At 37.3% G+C, this 19,097-nt stretch overlaps 2 protein-coding genes across 2 annotated transcripts in view; both read right to left on the bottom strand.

Annotated features, from left to right (window-relative positions):
- LOC146137387 (uncharacterized) overlaps window positions 1-19,097 on the bottom strand; it is a 255,664-nt gene that overhangs the window by 45,034 nt on the left and 191,533 nt on the right. The gene's annotated exons all lie outside the window — the stretch shown is intronic.
- On the bottom strand, window positions 624-18,174 carry LOC146137389 (NACHT, LRR and PYD domains-containing protein 12-like). Its single transcript, XM_083393701.1, has 11 exons — window positions 18,131-18,174; window positions 17,297-17,465; window positions 14,503-16,220; window positions 10,986-11,138; window positions 9,694-9,849; window positions 7,708-7,869; window positions 5,460-5,621; window positions 3,521-3,658; window positions 2,411-2,497; window positions 1,733-1,776; window positions 624-699 (listed from the first exon to the last, which is right to left on the bottom strand). Exons 1-11 carry the CDS (start codon window positions 18,140-18,142, stop codon window positions 624-626), a joined length of 2,877 nt encoding a protein of 958 aa, XP_083249827.1. The 5' UTR covers window positions 18,143-18,174.

Genomic DNA, 19,097 nt, shown 5'->3' with positions numbered 1-19,097 from the left:
ACGCTCAAACTTAATATCGATGCTTTTTTCACATGGCATCCTTTGTGTTTGCGTACTAACCATATCAAGAACATAATAAAAACATACAACAAAAGCTAATAGTTTGATAAATTAAGGAAACAAAACGAATACTAAAATCTGGAGCCTACTGTGTATGGCCCGCGAAAAAACGCAAATATTATTGTTGCCCCAGATGCTGGATTTCCACCATAATCAAAATGTAGAAGAAGGAAAACACTAAAGTAACAGTCGAGTACTGCCAGGTTACTGAACAATTGTTACCTCCCAGTTATATACGAAAAAATAGATAATGAACTGTTTAAATTATCTTGCTTGTGTAGTTGTGTTTGTGCATTATTCGTTGTTGGAAGCGCACACGAACTGTTCAGAAAGGATGGAAAATAAACCCTGTTGCTACTGTTGTAAGAAAATACGAAAAGACAAAAATATGCAAAGGTGAATCCATCGCCATCAGTGGTGCGTTTGCATGAAACACAACTTTGTCCGTTCACTTTATAGCCAACTTCGCTATGGTCGAAATTGCTTAGAGTTTCTTTTGTTTCTATAAACCCTTGGTTTACGATTGCAAGTCAGCGCAAAACTCTTTTCCCGTTGATAGATCCTCATTTCGACCTCTGCTCCTCATAGCAGAAGGCATCTCTGGCGTCTCTGGCGTCTACGCCGTCTTCGGGCTGATCGCTGTAACACAAAACAAACACAATAAAATACTAAGTATACATCACACACCATACTACAGTGCTGCGGAGTCGGTTTAAAACAACCGGGGTTTCACCCTGGCTAAAAAATAAAGCCGAATCCTTCATAGAGTCTCCGACCCACAGTCCTGTATTACACCTATCCCCGTAACCATGGTATGGGTATATATGCCAATCCAATCATAGGAGTGTAATACAAGTTACACACCCATATAATGTGGTTTTGGTTAAAACATACCCTATGCTATTTCACCTTTTACGACAGTAGCCCTAAGAGCCTGTAAATTTTTCACGCTAAAGTGGTTGGGTATAATTAAGTGACAAAGGCTGATAACGAGCATTTTATATTCAAGGGTTGTTTGCATACAGCGCATTTTTAAAGGGTACATATATTTTTTGGGCACCGTAAAGGCAATTACATTGATTTTTCATGATGAAAAGTTTCCCTAAATATTTTTCCTGTAATATTTTAGTGGGGTTTAAAGAGTTGATTAGATGCAAATTTTATTTGTACTTTAAAATACTGGTTTTATTTTATAATCTTTTTTGTTTCGACTTTAATTGATATTTACACCTACAATCATCAGCAAGTTAAAAAGTTAACAACTGAATGTTGTTGTCAAATATGACCACAGACGTAGAAAACACTTACTCCCAGTGCCTGTGCAGTACATCACATTCTAAATAAACCACCCAAGTAAAATTGAATATAAATATTTTGGAGCATAATGGTCGTGTGGAGACAATTGATGAATATCATTTATAACTTAATTTTCCCTAAGGACACTCGTACTATTGGGGAGCTGTATGGAGCTGCACGTCTAAACCTAATTTTTGCAAGCACCGCTACTTTGATGGGCGAATATAAGAGTCCTGAAGCTATTTTAAAAAGCTAAAATGAAGTTCCTCAAATGGTTTCTATGCACATTGTTTTCAAATGTTTTGAACACATTTACGACGAATAGTGGGGCATCGATTTGGGGCGAATAACACTGCGCTTAATATATTTCTTTTACCGGATCCATGCAGCTATGGTGATGCGATATATATCCACAATAGACTTTGCGCAGAGCGGCAAAGCGGCAATGCTGGGGTTGCATTAAAAACTATAACATCACTAAAATTGTATTTACCCCGAAATTAGCAAAAACGTCACTTTTAAGTGGCGCAACGTATTTTTTAGTTTTCTCTACCCCCATTTTTGTACAGGGGGCCCTTACATAAATCCCAGGTTCGCGCCACTTGTTCTGATTCTTTAAAACATGGTTTTGCGTCCAAAATTGAATCTGCTCAGCAGAGTCAACGGATCGAAAAATCACCTTAAAATTCTCCTTCAATATGATAAAATAGGCAAGTTGGTGTTTTTAAACCTCTTTTTGAATTGCTTAAATCCGTGACTTTTATTGTAGTAAATGTCAATTTTATTTTTTAAAACGCACTAATTCAAAGTTATATATTTCTATCTATGTTATTGTAAGGATTCGCATGAAGTTTTCACTCTGACCCCAAGTGTAATGCATCTGCGCTAACGAATGAAAATATTTTCAAAAAAATGTTTAACTAATATTGTTGTGATTCAAAACTTTATTTTCAAAACTTGTGCATTAAAAAGCCATTAGAAAAATTATTGTTACAACACTTGGTATGACCAGTAAGAAGCATGTATTGGTACTTTAATGTTAAAATGTTCTTACAAGATCTATCTCATCGTCCAAATCTTGTTCAGTGTATGTTCCTTGACTTTGACTTGCTTCTGGTTCCGCTTGCTTGTCTTGATATAACTGTGGAGACAGATTTTTAAGACGTGAATCGATTATATAACGATTCTATGTTCTGTATATGTGTTTGATCAAACTACTTAAGAGTTACTCTTGGCGGCAAAAATGCAGAATATAGGAATGCGCAAAACTGTTGAGGTTACCTCGGTACATTGAGTACTTGTATTGTTGGTTTGGTCGGTTATTTATAAAAGTAAAACTTGCTATAGCGGATTTACGCGTAGCTGTGTAACAACATTAGACGTCAGTCAGACTAAAAAATAAACTATCACATTTGAACTTAGAACATGCGCCTATTTAAAACGCATTTGCCACGATATAAAAATTGATTAAACGGCATTATACAATGAAGACGTAATTATAATTAACCGATTACTCGCGGATTCGTTATTGCGCAACTCGCTCTACTCGTTACTCGCCCGAGCCTTGCTATCAAACTAAAACTTGCTATAGCGGATATACGCGTATCTGTGTAACAACAATAGGCGTCAGTCAAACTAAAATCACATTTGAAATTAGAAAATGCGATCTGAAACGCAACTGCCATTATATAAACATTCATTAAATATCATTATAATAATATAGTCATATAATTAACCGATTACTCGGAGAATTGTTATTGCGCAACTCCCTCTACTCGTTACTCGCCCGAGTCAAGCCAGGCTGTTTCGTTCTCGAAACTTTGTGTTTAGCTTTTCTTGCTTTTAGTTCTGCTTCTTAGTTCAGTCGAGCCTGGACAGATCCAAGCAAACTTGATCTCAGCGAGAAACAAGCGAATGTATTCGACCGCAAAAAGGTCAGACCTCCAAGCGCCTTACTTCACAAATTATTCGCCTGAACGCCACTAACTACCATCAAGCTGGAGATAGGTATTTGCAAATATCCTTATATTTTTTCATCTAAAGTTGTACATTCGATGCAACGGGAAGTATCGTTACGTCACACGTCTAAACACTGACGTCACTAGTGTCACTAGTGTCGCAACGTTGCCCCGGCAACATATTCCCAAATTCTGAGTGCCTATACCTTGCGCAGAGAGTCCACATCAGCTTCACCGATGCCGCATCCTTCTAACTCCAGCTCTTGTACATTGTGGGCACAAGTTCGGAGGAAAGCGAGTTCTTGCGATCCCAACTTGTTGCGGTTCAGGTTCAACTTCCTCATCTACATAAGCACAACATAATGTAAGATACAAGCAGGTGTTAGGCTGCATACAGGTTCTACCAAATTTATCAATGCATATTCGCAACTTGCACCAATAAAAAACTGCAATTCGTAAAAGGTCAGGAAAAAACTCTGGGAAATATAAAATCTATTGGCATAATGGTGGAAAAAAATAATTTTATGAGACATTGGTGAACTATAGCAGCTGAAAATTTATTGAATGCCTATAGTGGTTATAAATATTGTCATTTTTCATTAAATCCACAATTTGCGTAGAGTTAGCATGTGTAACCTGGTTTATTTTGCATGGACAAATACAAGGTTAAACTATAAGAAAAATGGTTTGACATGCTGCTTGATTAATTTACATTTTACGTGTTTGTCTGAAATTATTGTAACTATACCCGGGTAGGTTTTAAACTAGGTTAAAAGGCCAGTAAGAGTTTTCAAAAAAATGCACAACAGGTTAATTATATCTACCTAGGTTTTTCAAAATCACACAAATAAAATGCAGAAAGAACCCGGCGTTTGTATTTTAACGTAAACCCTCTCGCCTATAACTTTATTCGTATTTCTTATCCATTCACTTGGCGATATACGAAGCTTTACGAATTGAACTGGCATTAATGGAAAATTGCAAATCTAATAACAATAATTTTGCGGTCTAACTTTAAAATGTTTATTGCATAAATTTCGGGCTTCAATTTGAATTGTAGCCAAAAAAATGAATTGTACAGTAGACTACAGTCTAATTATGATGCTGCACTGAATGCACGAAAATAAATATCTCAACAACCTAGGCCTACCGGCTGATGAAAACAACAACCACCTAATGTTATTTATTTAGAAGGTCTAAACATATTCGGTTGGTCTTGCAAGGATTTCCGTGCAAGCAAGGCAAGTAAAAATTACCTGTGGTGAGATTCGAACTCATGACCTCGGACATACCGGGACAGTCACTCTAGCAACTGAGCTATGCACGATCAGCGCTGAAGCAAAAAATAATGCAGCTACAAAATTCCAGAAATTTTGTTTGCACAAAAGTATGAGGGAACGTAGGCGTTTTTCGGGGTGCAATAACTTCAACAGGAAAACGTTGTTGCAAAGTGATAATCGTAATTCAAGTGTTGGTTGGTAAAATATTCTCATATAGGTAAGCACAAATAAAAAGGGTGTTCAGTTTATAATTGTCAATTGAGAAGAAGTGCTATCAAAACAAATGTACCCAGGCTAGGACCATTTAAAGGCCAGTAACCAGAGGTGAATTCATGGGAGAGGGAACGTAGCTGTATTATTCCTATTGTAACTAAGTGAATACAAAAATATTTCGCAATACCCGCGAATTTAAGTTATGTTTCTAGTATGTCTTAGCCCACTTGAAAACCGGTTTATCCATGGGCGCTGTGCGTCTTATCGCACACTCGAAAATTAAAGTTTGGGAAACTTAAACTTTACAAAGACATTTTTTCACGCTGCACGCGAGTGCTTTTCCGTTTTTATAATATAAAAAATAGCCACGTATTGACGTAGCGCTATGTCCGTCACTTGTGACGTCACGTTTAGACGTAACTTGTGACATCATACCTGCAATTTTTTATGCGCCCTCAAACAAAAATCCCACATTCGTCCCTGCCAGTAATTACTTCAAAAAAATCATCAAATTCCATATACGGAAAAAATTTTTGTACACCAGAAAGTGGTTGAGTTAACAAATCTTATACGTAATGCTGTTGTGTTGATTGTCCACCTCAATGTTATATCAATATTAAACACATCCTTCATTCCAACAACACACACTTACAGGTCGATCCATTCGTGAAATGGCGTCAGTTAGAGGTTGCAGATCGGAACTAGCGATTTTGCAAGCCCATAATTCCAGCTGGTTGATGTTGTGTACACTTGTTGCCAGGCAACTCAAACCACGTGAATCCATCTTGTTGAAACCTAGATTCAGTTTCTCCAACTGTGACAATAATAAATTGGTAGATTTGCCTCCTCTATAAACCCAAACAACATCTGCGAATATAGAACTGGTGACTTGAATCACATTAATTTAACATTATTTGGGTGTGCTAGGATTGACCATCGCATATAATGCACTTGATCAAGAGTAATTTTTTAAAATATTCACTGTAGAAGAGAAATTAAATTCAGAGAGCTTAACTTAAGAGAAATTAAGGTTGAAGCAGTAAACTTATTTTAAAATATTAGAGCTATATTAATATTTCGCTTTAAACGACCTATAGTGTTAAATATTCTGCTTAACTTTCGCATAACTAACTATCTAGCCTTTGTATTGTTTTTTACAGAGCAATTCGTTTAAAATGCCAAATCCAAAAAACTCGAAACTTGATGGGCACAGCGTAATTGTACAAGGAAGATGAGTTTAAACCAGGCCTGTACAAATTAAAATGGTGCAAGGGCCACAACAAGCAAAAACAAACAATTTCACAGGCCGCATACTAAGGTTGTGTAATAGGTCAAGCAACAAATACGTAAAATCGCAAAGACTCGCTTTCCTCCGATCAATAGGTCAGGTGACAACTCTGGGATATATATTACCTATTGGGGCAATGTTGGACAAAATAATTTTATAGGACGTTTTAGTGAACTCTAGCAACTTAAAATTATTAAATTAATTGTTATTTTTCGTTAAATCACTAAAATAAGCCAAGCCCCAGGTCATTACATCTGTGTACGAGTTTTCAAAAAATGCACAACAGGATAATTATTTCTACCTAGGTTTTGCAAAATCACAGAAATAAAATGCAGAAAGAACCCGGCGTTCGTATTTTAACGTAAACCCTCTCGCCTAAATTTATTCGTATTTCTTATCCATTCACTTGGCGATAGACTGAAGCTATACGAATTAAACTGGCATTAAATGAAAATTGCAAATCTATTGAAAATAACATTGCGGTCTAACTTTAAAATGTTATTGCATCAATTTCGGGCAAACAATTTGAATTGCTGTCTAAGTAGGATGCACTGAATATCTCCACGACCTAGGCCTACAGTTTGAAATAACAACCACCGCTTGATGTTATTTATTGGGAATGTCTAAACGTATTCGGTTGGTCTTGCAATGATGTCCGTGCAAGCAAGGCAAGTAAAAATTACCTGCGGTGAGATTCGAACTAATGACCACGTCCATACCAGAACAGTTGCTCTAGCAACTGAGCTATGCAAGATCAGCGCTAAAGAAAATGCAAAAAAAAACACTAAATGTCGCTCCAGAATTGCGGAAATATAAAAGTATGAGGGAACGTAGGCGCTTTCAGGGTGTAATTACTTCAACAGGAAAATGTTAAAAAAAACTAGTAATTGTAATTCAAGTGTTAGTTCGTAATTAATTCTCATAAGTAAACACAAACAAAGAGGATGTCCAGTTAATAATGGTCTATTGAGAAGAAATTCTATCAGAATAAATGTACCCAGGCCAGGGCCAGAGGGGCCAGTAATCAGGGTTAGAGGCCAGTAATCAGGGGTGGATCCATGGGACAGGGCACGTGGCCATGGCTCCCATAAACCATATTTATTCCTAATGTAACTAAGTGAATGCAAAAGTATTTCGGAATACCCGCGTATCAAAGTTATGTTTCTGGGTGTCTTAGCTCACTTGAAAACCGGTTTATCCATGGGGGCCGTGCGTCTTATCGCACCCTTGAAAATTAAAGTTTAGGAAACTTAAACTTTGCAAAGGCATTTTTTCACTCTACACGCGAGTGTTTTTCCGTCTTGATAAAATAAAAAATAGTCACGTTTTGACGTAACGCTATGTCCGTTACTTGTGACGTCACGATTTGACGTATCATTGTGACATCATACCTGCAATTTTTTCATGCGCCCTAATGCAAAATCCGCATTCCCCCTGCCAGTAATTACTTAGTAATGGTGACATAAAAAATACGTTTACCAAAAATCTTTCGTTCGCCAGACAGTGGTTGGCTGAGTTACCAAAGTTTACACGCAATGCTGTTGCCTGGTTTATCCACCTCAATGTCATTCCAATATTCAACACACCCTTTATTTCAACAACACGCACTTACAGGTCGACCCATTCGTGATATGGCGTCAGTTAGAGGTTGCAGATCGGAACCAGCGATTTCGCATCCAACCAATTGCAGCTGGTTGATGTTGTGTACACTTGTTGCCAGGCAACTCAAACCACATGAATCCAGCTTGCTACCAATCAGTTGAAACAATTCCATCTACAATGACAAGAAGTTCCAATTGTTACGTATCTCCCCTCTATTAGCTTCCATAACATCGAAGGTGTCGTCTGCTAATCCTGGACCATAAGTGCCTGCAATAGGGAGCATTTGCCCCCCCAACATCGGGAATAGTATGGAATAAACAAGAAACTGTTGTGTCTTTAACGCAAAATTATTTTTTTGCCAGGTATAATACGTTGCTATGCCCTCCCCCCCAACAAACTGTATATTTTGCTCAAGTAAATGGAATTTTTTTTAACGTTCCGCGCGAATCTAATTATGTTTCTAGGTTTAGCCCACTTTGATCAAATTGCGTCGTGCTTCCCATCGTACACTCCAAAATAAAAGTTTGGGCAACTTAAACAATATAAAGGCGTTTTTTTATAAAGACGTTTTTGGTCATACCCTTATGCCTTGCTTCCCCCTAAGAAAAACTCATTTTGAATTATATATCAGTGAGACAATTTGAAAAAACTAAAGTATCTACTGTTGGTGGCGAGAATCGCGAAAAAATGAGTTTATCAAGTTGATTTTGACAATTGTGAGGCTCCGTAGAAACCACGTAACAATGTCGCCTGCAGCTCAAAAATTAACCATTGCGTTAATCGTGTTTCAAAAGGTGTGACGACAGACAATACAAAAAACATTATAGAGTAGTTGGAGTCTCCCTGTTGCTGAGGTGTTATTATACTAAAATATGAACAAATATTGTTGGATAGGAGGATAACGTTTATCGTTTATCTGCAACTCAGCCAAACTGTATTTGAATAGGGCCGTTATCGTTCGATAATATGTGTATTTCAGAAAATAAATATGTCGATTAGACAGAAAACACTGTAGATAATTGACAGAAAATATGCAGTTTTAATTAAAAGTGACAATAAAGAGAGTTAGTAACTAAACATAATCCAAATCGGTCGTAAAAAGTAGCAATTAGTCTAAAATTCAAGAAAGTTTCCTAATCCATGAATTATCTCTTCAGTTACTTAACTACACACGTGTAATTTTAATGTAAATAAAAGAACATCTTAAAAACAGAATAAACACGAAACGAAACCATTAAAATCACTACAATAAGTGAAATATTACAGTAGCGCTCGAGCCCAGGGGCGCCCGCAGAAAATTTTTCAGGGGGGGGGGGCAATCAGGGACGTAACCAGAAAATCAAAAAAGGGTCCTAAATTTTCAACTTAGGGAATTCCCCTATTTTTCGCCTGATGTTAATGAATAATGACGTCATTAAAATTGTGACAGTATTACGTCATAGAATGGTGATTGCAAGACGGGTGCAAATAAGCCTAATTGTGAATACTGAACGCGCAAAGTAGTGTGTATCAAACTAAACAATCAGTTTTTCGAACGTTTGTGGTTTACAGATTGCTTCCAAGTAAATGTCCCATGTGCTTGCCCCGGGCTCCAAACCCTCTTTGGCTGACGTTTTTGAGTGTTTGTAGACCTTTTTAAAGATCTATTAATATGCACAAGGCTGTTAGAACAGTTGGAATTATTAACGAGACAAAATCAGAAAGGGGAATTTTGTGAAAACAAGTGCCGACTTCATCCTTTAAAGACGTTTTTTAAGTGAAACACAAACGTCTAGTTATGCAACTTTTTATGAAAGTATGTAATTGGCGAGTTGTATGGAAGCGTGTATTATATTCTCACTGAAGTATTTAGGATAAACCTACATGTCTCGGTATGTTTAATAAAAACGGTCCGTAAAAAATATTTTTTGCCCCCCATCCCCCTAATTTATGTCGAGGCCCACGCATGTGCGGTTAATGCTAACGTATTTACTTATCACAACTAACATAAACATACGGGATGCTTTCTGCGTGAGATGGCGTCAGTTAGAGGTTCCAGATTTGACCCAGCAGTGTCGCAGTTCCACAACTTCAGCTTGTTGATGTTGCTTGCACTTGTTGCCAGGCAACTCAACTCACGTGACCCCAACTTGTACACGAATAATTCTTCCATCTACACAAAATATAGTTTGGTTTGTTAACGAAAATTTTAAACTTACTGATAAAACCTATTTAAACTGCTAAATACAGACAGAGGTCAAATTGATTGTAAACCGGAAAACGTCGTAAATGTTAAATTTAGATTCTACTCGATAAATATTTGCGCGACCAATTGCTATAAAACATAAACACAACAAACGTACACGACACGTGATTCATCATTATAGTCGGAGTTAGTAAATTTACCAAAAAAATTCATAATTCAGTTCAGTCATTTTACAAAAATTGATTTTCCAGATTTTTGAAGCGTGTTCGAATATCGAGTAATATGTAACGTAATGTGAAATCTGCATAAAACGTCACAATTTGTCTTTCCAAAAATGTCGTTTTTATTCAGTTGAATTGACAAGTAAGCGTGTATGCATCTTTCATGGCTTCGTAAACTTATTGGACACAAATCATCATATTCGCCGAATGACGGAGAAACAAAATTAATTTTTTCATGAAATTAAGTTGAAAGTCAATAAACGGCGAATTATAATGGCGGAAATTACAAACCATGTAAATGTCAATTGTTGCACGTAAAACTTCCAGGGGTTTCTTTGCGTGCGATTGCTTCAATAAGAACCTCGAAACCGGATAGATCGCTCTTATAACGTTTAATTTTAAACTGTACTTAATTGAGTCGTTGTAAAAGTTAAAATTCCATATATTTATGCGCAAAAAATTATTTTGCTGAAATTCCTAAATACAGTTTTAAAACTCGAACGGTGGTTTAATGTACCTGAAATTCGCTTGCTTCTATTGTTGTTTTTTTTTCATAAAAAATTCCTTTTTATTGGTACAAAAAATTATCCCTCATCAAACACGAAACTTGCGTTTAAACGTTTCCAGTTAGTATCATCAACGAAATAATAAAATCTGGATGGTGACTACGAAGGAGTGGGGGGTTGCGGAGTATAACATCCCAAACACTACCCATGCTTGGTGGGACTTTCCCCTGTGCAGTTTCACGCGTCCGCGTTTCACCCAGGGACTTCCCCTATCCGCTTGATTGTCGATAGTGTGATTGGAGAATCGCGACCGCCCCATCACAATATTGACCATTATGACATAATCATGTCAGTTGTTGCACGTAAGTTAACTTACAGGTGTTTCTCTGCGTGCGATTGCTTCAGTAAGAACCTCGAAACCGGACAGGTCGCTCGAATTGTACAACACAAGGCGGTTTATCTTATGGACGCAGGTGGACAAGGCAGTGAAGTCACGTGATCCAGTTGTCCGCACACGTACAAACTCCATCTACAAAATAACAACAAGATATGTTGGTGGGTGCGCTGTCCCAGATAGATGAGGTTCTCAAACTTATGCGCCGATAAGTTTCCCTCGCCCGCCATTGTTGGCTACCTTTAGTCAATGACGAGGTTTAAAAAGTGTAAGCAAAGTCGCTGAAGCAAAAAGTGCGGGTCAATATGACGTTTTATTGTAAACTGTATTTAATTTAGTCATTTGTAGAGCTAAAATGTTATATATATATGCACTTAGAAACTATTTCACTAAATTTCCTAGTTACTCGGCTGTAGAATACGCACATTGTTAAGGCATAAGATACGAACAGTTTTAAACTCAAACTGTAGTTATCAATCCTAACATTCGCTTGCTTGAACTTTGTTTTATTAAAAACTTCTTTTTGTATTTGTAAATTAATTATCTCCTCATTAAACATGAAACTCGCGTTAAAACGTTTCCAGTTAGTATCATCAACGAAATAATAAAATCTGGATACTGAATTAAAAAACTTAAATACTTGCTGGGGGTGGAAGCGTTTTACGCTGTAGGGAAGACAGTGACTACGAAGAGTTTGGGGAGTGCGGAGTATAACATCCCAAACACTAATGTTCAATAACAAACTGAAAAACGTAATTTGTCACGCCAATTAAGAGTGTTAAATCAGAAAATAAAACAGAAAAATATTAGTGTATAAAAAAAAAAAAAAAATGTTGTGAAAAAACAAGTTGTCCACTAATGTCAAAAAACTCGGGGACACTCTACTGTCACCATGCGGTGATAGAAGTTTAAAGTATCTTTTAAGAGCAGGGGTCGGCAACCCCGCCAATATAGTTCATCCGGCCCTCCACCTCTTTTACAACTTGGCAAAAGGCCGTTGCCAGAATTTGTTGTCTATTTTAACTACATAAATGTAAAAAATTTGCGCACTTTTTGCGCATTTTTTTCGGCCAAAATGCGAAGTACATAAACTACTAGAACTATCAACAATGGACGTTACGCTATCTTAGTATGTCTGATTGTATTTTATGATGCTGCACACTAGTTCTTGTGTGGTTTAAATGTAAAAATAAACTATATCGACATTTCAACGGTTCTATTTAAATTACATCATAGATTAACGATTAAATTTTCCGCATATCTTTTTTTTTCACTTTTATTGTTGGTTATGATTAGACTATGTTTATCGGCGTCAGAACACTCGATGAAAGTTTGTTGGTCAGCATGTTCGCGTTTTAGGGAAACAGACAGAGAAACGTGGCTCATATTGCTCCTCTTAAGCGAGTCGCCGAGCAAGTGGATAAAATAGAAAGAAACTCGTGTGCTCCCAGACAGAAAAAAATTCGTTTCTTTCTATGAGAGAAAGTCTCGCATCTCAAGCGAACGCCGTCGCAAACCGGTCACGGGTGAGCAATTTTTATACCATTTCAAAAACATCACACAACATTCGTTGCATGTTAACTTGAAAGAGCGGGCGTGCGACTTGCAGAACCTTATGACAAAACGGGTTAAACCTTTTCACACATTTATAAGGCAATAACCTGCGTGAAGTAAATTGCCTTGGTAAAAATAAAGTTTCATGTGGCAAAGTTTATATCGCGTTGATTGTAGCGGTTTGAACTTTAAGCAAATTTACTTTTAAAAGAGGATTTTCTTTCGTTGAATGCAGTATGGGTTTTACGTATGTTGCTTGAATTTCGCCAATTTGAATAAATGCTGCTACTACTTTTTAAGCGATTTTCCATCGATATATGTCACGGGTTTTCGTTAGGTAAAATATGCGAGTCGTTTAGTAGCTCCATTTAAAAAAACACACAACATTGCAATTTGTTTGTTGTAAATACCGCAATTATTTTGTAATTATCGGCTATAATATACGGCTTCAGCCAGCTTATACAATGTTGGTAACACGTGAATTAGTGATTTTTTGTGACCTATTTCAGACACAAAACTGCTTTTTAGGTTATAAGTTAATTTTTCATCTTTACACTGTTTAAACCAAATGAACAATTTACTGGAAATTTACGGCAACAAAGCATTACATCTTTAAAGCCACGCAGATATGTCACAAAGTTAAACACGCCATTCCGCTTTCACATTAATACCGATTTTCCGATTTTAGACACACGATATGACCTAATTTGAAATTTCTATTTAGTGACACGCAGTGCAAACGTTTATAGCTTTTTGCAGTTTGTTTAACCACGTAAAAGATAGTCTAATTTCACAGGTTTTCGTTACGAAATATATGCGAGACGTGTTTAGCCAAGTTTGTGTGTTTACAGGGACGCCGGAGCGATTGCAGGGCAAGGGTGGCGACTTTTTTGGTAAGGGCAACATAGACCGCAAGCGAGCGTAGCGAGCCGAAATATTGGGGGGTGCGGGGGTATTCCCCAGGTAAAATTTTTGCAGCCACGCCCTCTAGATTGGCTTAAAATGATACTAAAAATGTTTTAACAAATGTCAAGCATGTCATTTTACGAATTTTTTTGCATTATTCCGTAGCTCAATCCCTACCCCCTTTGTGATTTCCGTCGCATAATATTTAACGTTGTGAAAGCAATATATCACTTTTTATGAAAAGGGCACTTTTCCCCCCACTCTTGCCCCCGGCAAAGGGCAGGAGGGGCGCTTTTAGATACTGCTTTTTAGGTTACAGGCCTACGTTAATTTTTAGTCTTTAGTTTGTGTTAAACAAATTAAAAAAGTATTGGGAAATTACGGATACAAAGAATTAGATCTTTAGAGCCACGCAGATAAGTCATATAATTAAACACGACATTCTATTAATGCCGCTTTCACACAGGCTGTGGGGTGTTACTCTGACTGTGGAAAAGCATTAGGTTAACTGATTTTAGACATACGATATGACATGATTTGAATTTTCTATTTAGTGACACGCAGTACAAACGTTTAGGCATAAGCAAATTTGTTATGACATTACAACAATATGTTTGCATTATTTATGCCTCTTCAGAACTTTACACGCTATCCGTAACATAACTTTCGGGTTATTTACTGATTCCATAATTATAGGATATAACATGAGGCTGTCAGTTTAACATGGTACAACGTAATGTGCAATAGCAATAAAGAGAACTAGGTCGCCACTGATTAACAGTTATTATAATAAAACGCTCAAAACTCAACATTTTAGGAAACTTTTAAGTTTATATTTATTACGGCTCGCCGAGCCCGTTTTAAATTTTGGTCAGGTCCGCGACTAGAAAAGGTTACCGACTCCTGCTTCAGAAAGTTAAATGTTGTGTGGCTTCAAAACGGTGCAGGGTTCGTTTAGCGTTTACCGCTGCTTTGTTGCATTTATTTGAAAATAGTGTATAAAAATTAAAACTTAAAACAACAGTAAAACTTCACAAACCTTGTGTTTGGTTCTCGCCATTGTTTCCATCAACATTTCTAAACCGTTGCCGGTAAATGTGACTGGGTTGTAAGGTTCCCCGATGCTGATGACCAGCTCTCTTTGTGTTGCTCCAAGCACGTGACAGAGACTTGACACTTCACTGGGAAGGATCGTTCCACCCTTTATACGAAGCTCTCCAGGGAGGGAATCGGCCACTTTCGCGGTGATTTCTTCATCGTTTGATTCCTGCGCCAAACTGCAAAGCTTAAACAAATCGGAGTTAAAGCTCTCGTCATCGTTTGATAAAAGTTGAGATCCAAGCGAATCAATCAAGCCTTTCAGCAAACGTTTCTTGCTGGCAACATCGGTGGAAGAGATTTTAAAAATAGGCTTTAGCTTAAGGTGGAGTCCCGTATTTAGCAACCCGAAAAGAAACCGAAGCACCATTTCCCACGTATTACTTTCCATGCTTTGTAGCAGCCCAGAAAATGTAGCCAGGTCTGTATCGAACAACAGCTTGAGTGATGTAAAAAATTCTTGCCACAGCAAATGAATAAAGAAGAATACTTTATCCCCTTCCAGTATACGAAGGTTGAGGTCGCTAGAGAAAACATGCATGTTAAGAAAGTCCTCCATTCCTTCAGAATTAATTCCGACTTCATCAAAGACTTCTTCGTCGAACATGATCTTGTCGTTGAGCATTCCGTGTAAAGCCAAGTCTGAAAGTTTGCGCAAAATTCTTGGATGTTCCTTAAACTTAGGCGAGCGAATGCAATCATCCACAAAAGCCGCAAACACATCCGTGAGCGTAAAAGTGCCATCTTTAGTGCCATGCTTTATGATGTAAGGAGCGACTGTTTTGGCAAATATAGGAAGAAAGCACAAAGCCTTTGCATGTGGGTTTTGATCAAGTGACTTGGTGACTTTTTCATAATCTTCTTTCTCTGGGCAAATTTGTCGGAAATACAAATCTTGAGAGGTTTCGTTGAAGCCGATTACCTTGACTACAAAGTGGGGCTTACAACTTGGGTGCAGCTTGAGAAAAGCTCCCGGTCGTGAAGTAAGCAGTTTGTGAGCATTTGGAAGAATGTCGCCACGGAGTAGGTTTTGCAAAATGACCATCGGCGTTGCGCGATCGTACAATCCGATCAGTGGAGCATCCAAGTCAAGATCCTTGAACCTAGGTTCGTCCAAACCATCCAGGAAGATAAACAGCTTGTTGGATTTGGAAAGTCTTTCCAGTATTTGATCATCCATTTCCTTTGTGTGTTTCAAGTTTGGGTTGGATGACAGCAATTCTAGAACACCCATTTCTTTGTTAAGATTTAAAGTCTTTAGGTATTTAAAAAGCCAATATCCCTTTTGATCTGCTGGTAATTCATCTGCAAGCTCCGATAGTGTCTGTATAGTAGCAGTAGTTTTTCCAATTCCAGCTATTCCAGTCATACCGACCACATTGCCATGCCTCTCCACGTAATCGTCATTTGCTGCTTTATTTCTAAATTTCTTACTTTTGGCTTCATCGATTGCTTCTTGTTTTGCAGCAGCAAATAGTTGGTTGAGTTTAAGCATGGTTGAGTTGTCCTGGTTGTCTCTGGGTTGCTTCAATCCTTTTAAACCAAACTCCTCTAATGGTGCTTGCGAATCCCGAATGATGTCAAGAGGAACTGGGTTGCTTGGTAGAGTTCCGATGACCTTGTCAGCTGCTTCCTGAGACTTTTCTTGCCATGATGCTTCTGAGTAATATTAATATTATTAAACTTGGTTAATTTTATATCCACATTTTTTACATTAAGGATGGCTTTGACTTTTAATCTCTCTGTCATTTAGCGTGGGCTGTCTCGGTAATAAGCAGCTTACAAAGGCGTGCGTTAAAGCCATATGTGACGTTAAGGACGTCCTCTCCAACCTTAAGCGAAACGTTAACTTTATAGCGCATCAAATTACCAAACTTTAAACCTTAGCAAACAGCAAAACCCTAACAAAAGACTAGAGGCGGGCTACTTGGTTTGCACTAACGTTTACCTTCATCTGTGTCCAGCTTAACAGTCCAACACTTAAATAGCTATGACGATATGATAAAATGACTTAGGATGTTATTACAAGCTGTGTATAAAAAACAAAAATCTCAACTTGTTTAACTATTTTGCAGTAGCGAGTTAGGAACCGATGAGGCATTGCAAATTGTAAAGATGAAGTATTTACACCCACGATGTAAAAAATTTTGCGGAGCACGGGTTCAGGAGTCACAATATGAGAAGCAGAGAAAGTTTTATTTTTTACCGATTTATTGACGTTTGGTCTACAGAATATTATTGATATTAAACCACGCGCGTCCCCTTGTTAAAGTATTAAAAGTTAGTAAGGAATGACATGTCTTGTATTACCCAAATTTAACTTGTTATTTTGTAACTTTAGTTCAAAATGCAATTTGGGCACGCTTTGATTCTAAGTACTGATTTGTGCTATGTGCTATATAAACATATCCTACAAAAATGCTGCTTAATACAAATGAATAAGTAACAGTTTGTTCTCGTAGATAAAACATAAACAATTTGCTTAATCGTGAAATACAATCAGCCATTGGAAATTCATGTAGCATTCTATATATATATTTAGAAACCAGTGGTCCCATATGCTTACCTTAATTCGAATGAATATAGCATTTTATATATTATCGCTTATTTTGATTGACTTAATGTTAGTGCTACAATTGTGTGATTATGGTTAATAGTTTAATAAAGTGAAGTTTAAGAATTTTGCATTTCTGCATGTTTGTGTCTCACTGTTATGAGTAAACGTTATCACTAACCACTGTTAGATGAGGGCGCTGCTGAGTCATGAGCCACATCCGGTCTTGTTTGGTTTCGAGCGTCATAGAAGTTGCCTTGAACGATAACTTGATGTATTGGACCACGATTCTGTATGTCACCGATATTTACATGCTCGGCATTGATTGGCTGGCTGTTTCCAGGTGGATTCTGTGGCGAAAACGTTGATGCTGTTAAACTTAAGTGTATTTGTGATTCAATATCCAAATATATATTTGTTAAACACGAAAAGAAACAACTCTAATAACAACATTACAAGATAACTGTTTTTTGTCCTCACAAATTTTACAAAATAACAAAAAGTCACAAAACCGAAAATATAAAATACAACAAAACATTTAAAAATACTAAAAAATATTGTGACTATGAAGCTAACTTTCTTTCCCGCGCAGACATAGTTCTCCGTATTTTACTGAAATATGTATTTCCTACCAAGTGTAAATTTTACAATGTTTTATCTAAAGCTAAATAGAGTGGCACAGCAAAGCACTCTATACTATAACCTGGTAAAAATCATTCGGACTTTCGTTAACGTTGCTGCAAATTGAAAAACTTTCACAGACCCACAGAAAAAACTTTGGATTCCCGTTTGTTCTTGAATCTAGAATTTGCGTAAATTGGCAACAAGACAATACTAGATAATGATGTCGAAAGTCGAACACATACTTTCACTTTAAACTAAATCCTCGATCACCAATTTCGTTGTATTTTTAAACCTCAAAAGTAAGGGTGCTATAAGGGTCACGTATAAAGGACAGATTGTTTAAAGGGAAAAAACACCGCACGATTTTGTTATTTAGTACGAAAAAACTTACTTGATTTGCCATTTTGGTGGTGGTGTTTTATTGGTTGCTCGTTGAACAGGTTTTTAGCTAACATAAACAGGCTTGTCTGAAAGAAAGGAAAACATATTAGTTGAGAATTAGATGACAACTATGACTTACTTAAATGTGTTGCGAAAAACCTTGTTTGAGGAAACAAAGTATAAAGCACAAGAAAGTCTAGAAAATAAAGTGTGCTAAAACAATATCGACACTATCATACAGAGCCAAGAATAGAGGTGTCGGACCTCACTCACTATACACCTGACTTTCTTTGAAAGGTTTAGGGTTGTGGTTGTTGTACAACATTTGTTATTTTGGTGGTTTTAACATTTCTTTATTCCATGGGCGAAATGCAACACCAATAAGTAAAAGGTCTGATTTAGCGAATGTAAATAATGGTCGACTGTAAGATTGTATCCTGTAAAATGGTGCGCAAGTATGGAAATTAACATCCAAGCTTTGATGTATATGGCTTGTAAGTCGCCGATAAATCGCCGATAAAACCGAACAGGATAATGGATGCTGATTTCAGCCGCTAGAAAGACTGTAGCTTTAAGTAGAAAGTTCACTTCGTTTTACGTAACTAAACTCTAAACCAGGGTTGGGCAATTTATTTTTACCGCGGGCCGCATGAGAAAATTAAAATGCACACAACCCCCAAACAGGGGCAAACAATCCGGTGCCAAAACAGCGGCGCCCTAACGTCGCCTTTCACACCAAGGACCCCAAAACGTCAACACCAAAACTGTTGATCTAGTCATGTTCAACCGTACGTAAGATTTCGTTAATTTAGCTACGAAGATATATGGGATGAGCCAGACCCATGGCCCCGATCGTCTTATACCCTTTCTTACAGTTTCAGGCGTTATTTGGTCATTTTAGGCCTTATTCCGATGAAGATAGGCTTCACCAAGTCACTCGACCAAGAAAAGCATAAAGTTTTCAATAAACTACGCTG

This window comes from Ascidiella aspersa, chromosome 7 (genome assembly GCF_963924565.1).
Source record: "Ascidiella aspersa chromosome 7, kaAscAspe10.2, whole genome shotgun sequence".
Classification (NCBI taxonomy): domain Eukaryota; kingdom Metazoa; phylum Chordata; class Ascidiacea; order Phlebobranchia; family Ascidiidae; genus Ascidiella; species Ascidiella aspersa.
Note: the sequence above shows the minus strand (reverse complement) of the source record. Positions and strands in the feature narration are given on the sequence as shown.

What these genes read in the sequence shown, in the direction of transcription:
- LOC146137389 (XM_083393701.1), bottom strand. An exon ending in AGCGCCCTCATCTAACAGTG is followed by an intron (nt 16,221 to 17,296) that starts GTTAGTGATAAC and finishes AATATTACTCAG; the next exon opens with AAGCATCATGGCAAGAAAAG. An exon ending in TCTCACGCAGAAAGCATCCC is followed by an intron (nt 7,870 to 9,693) that starts GTATGTTTATGT and finishes TTGTCATTGTAG; the next exon opens with ATGGAATTGTTTCAACTGAT.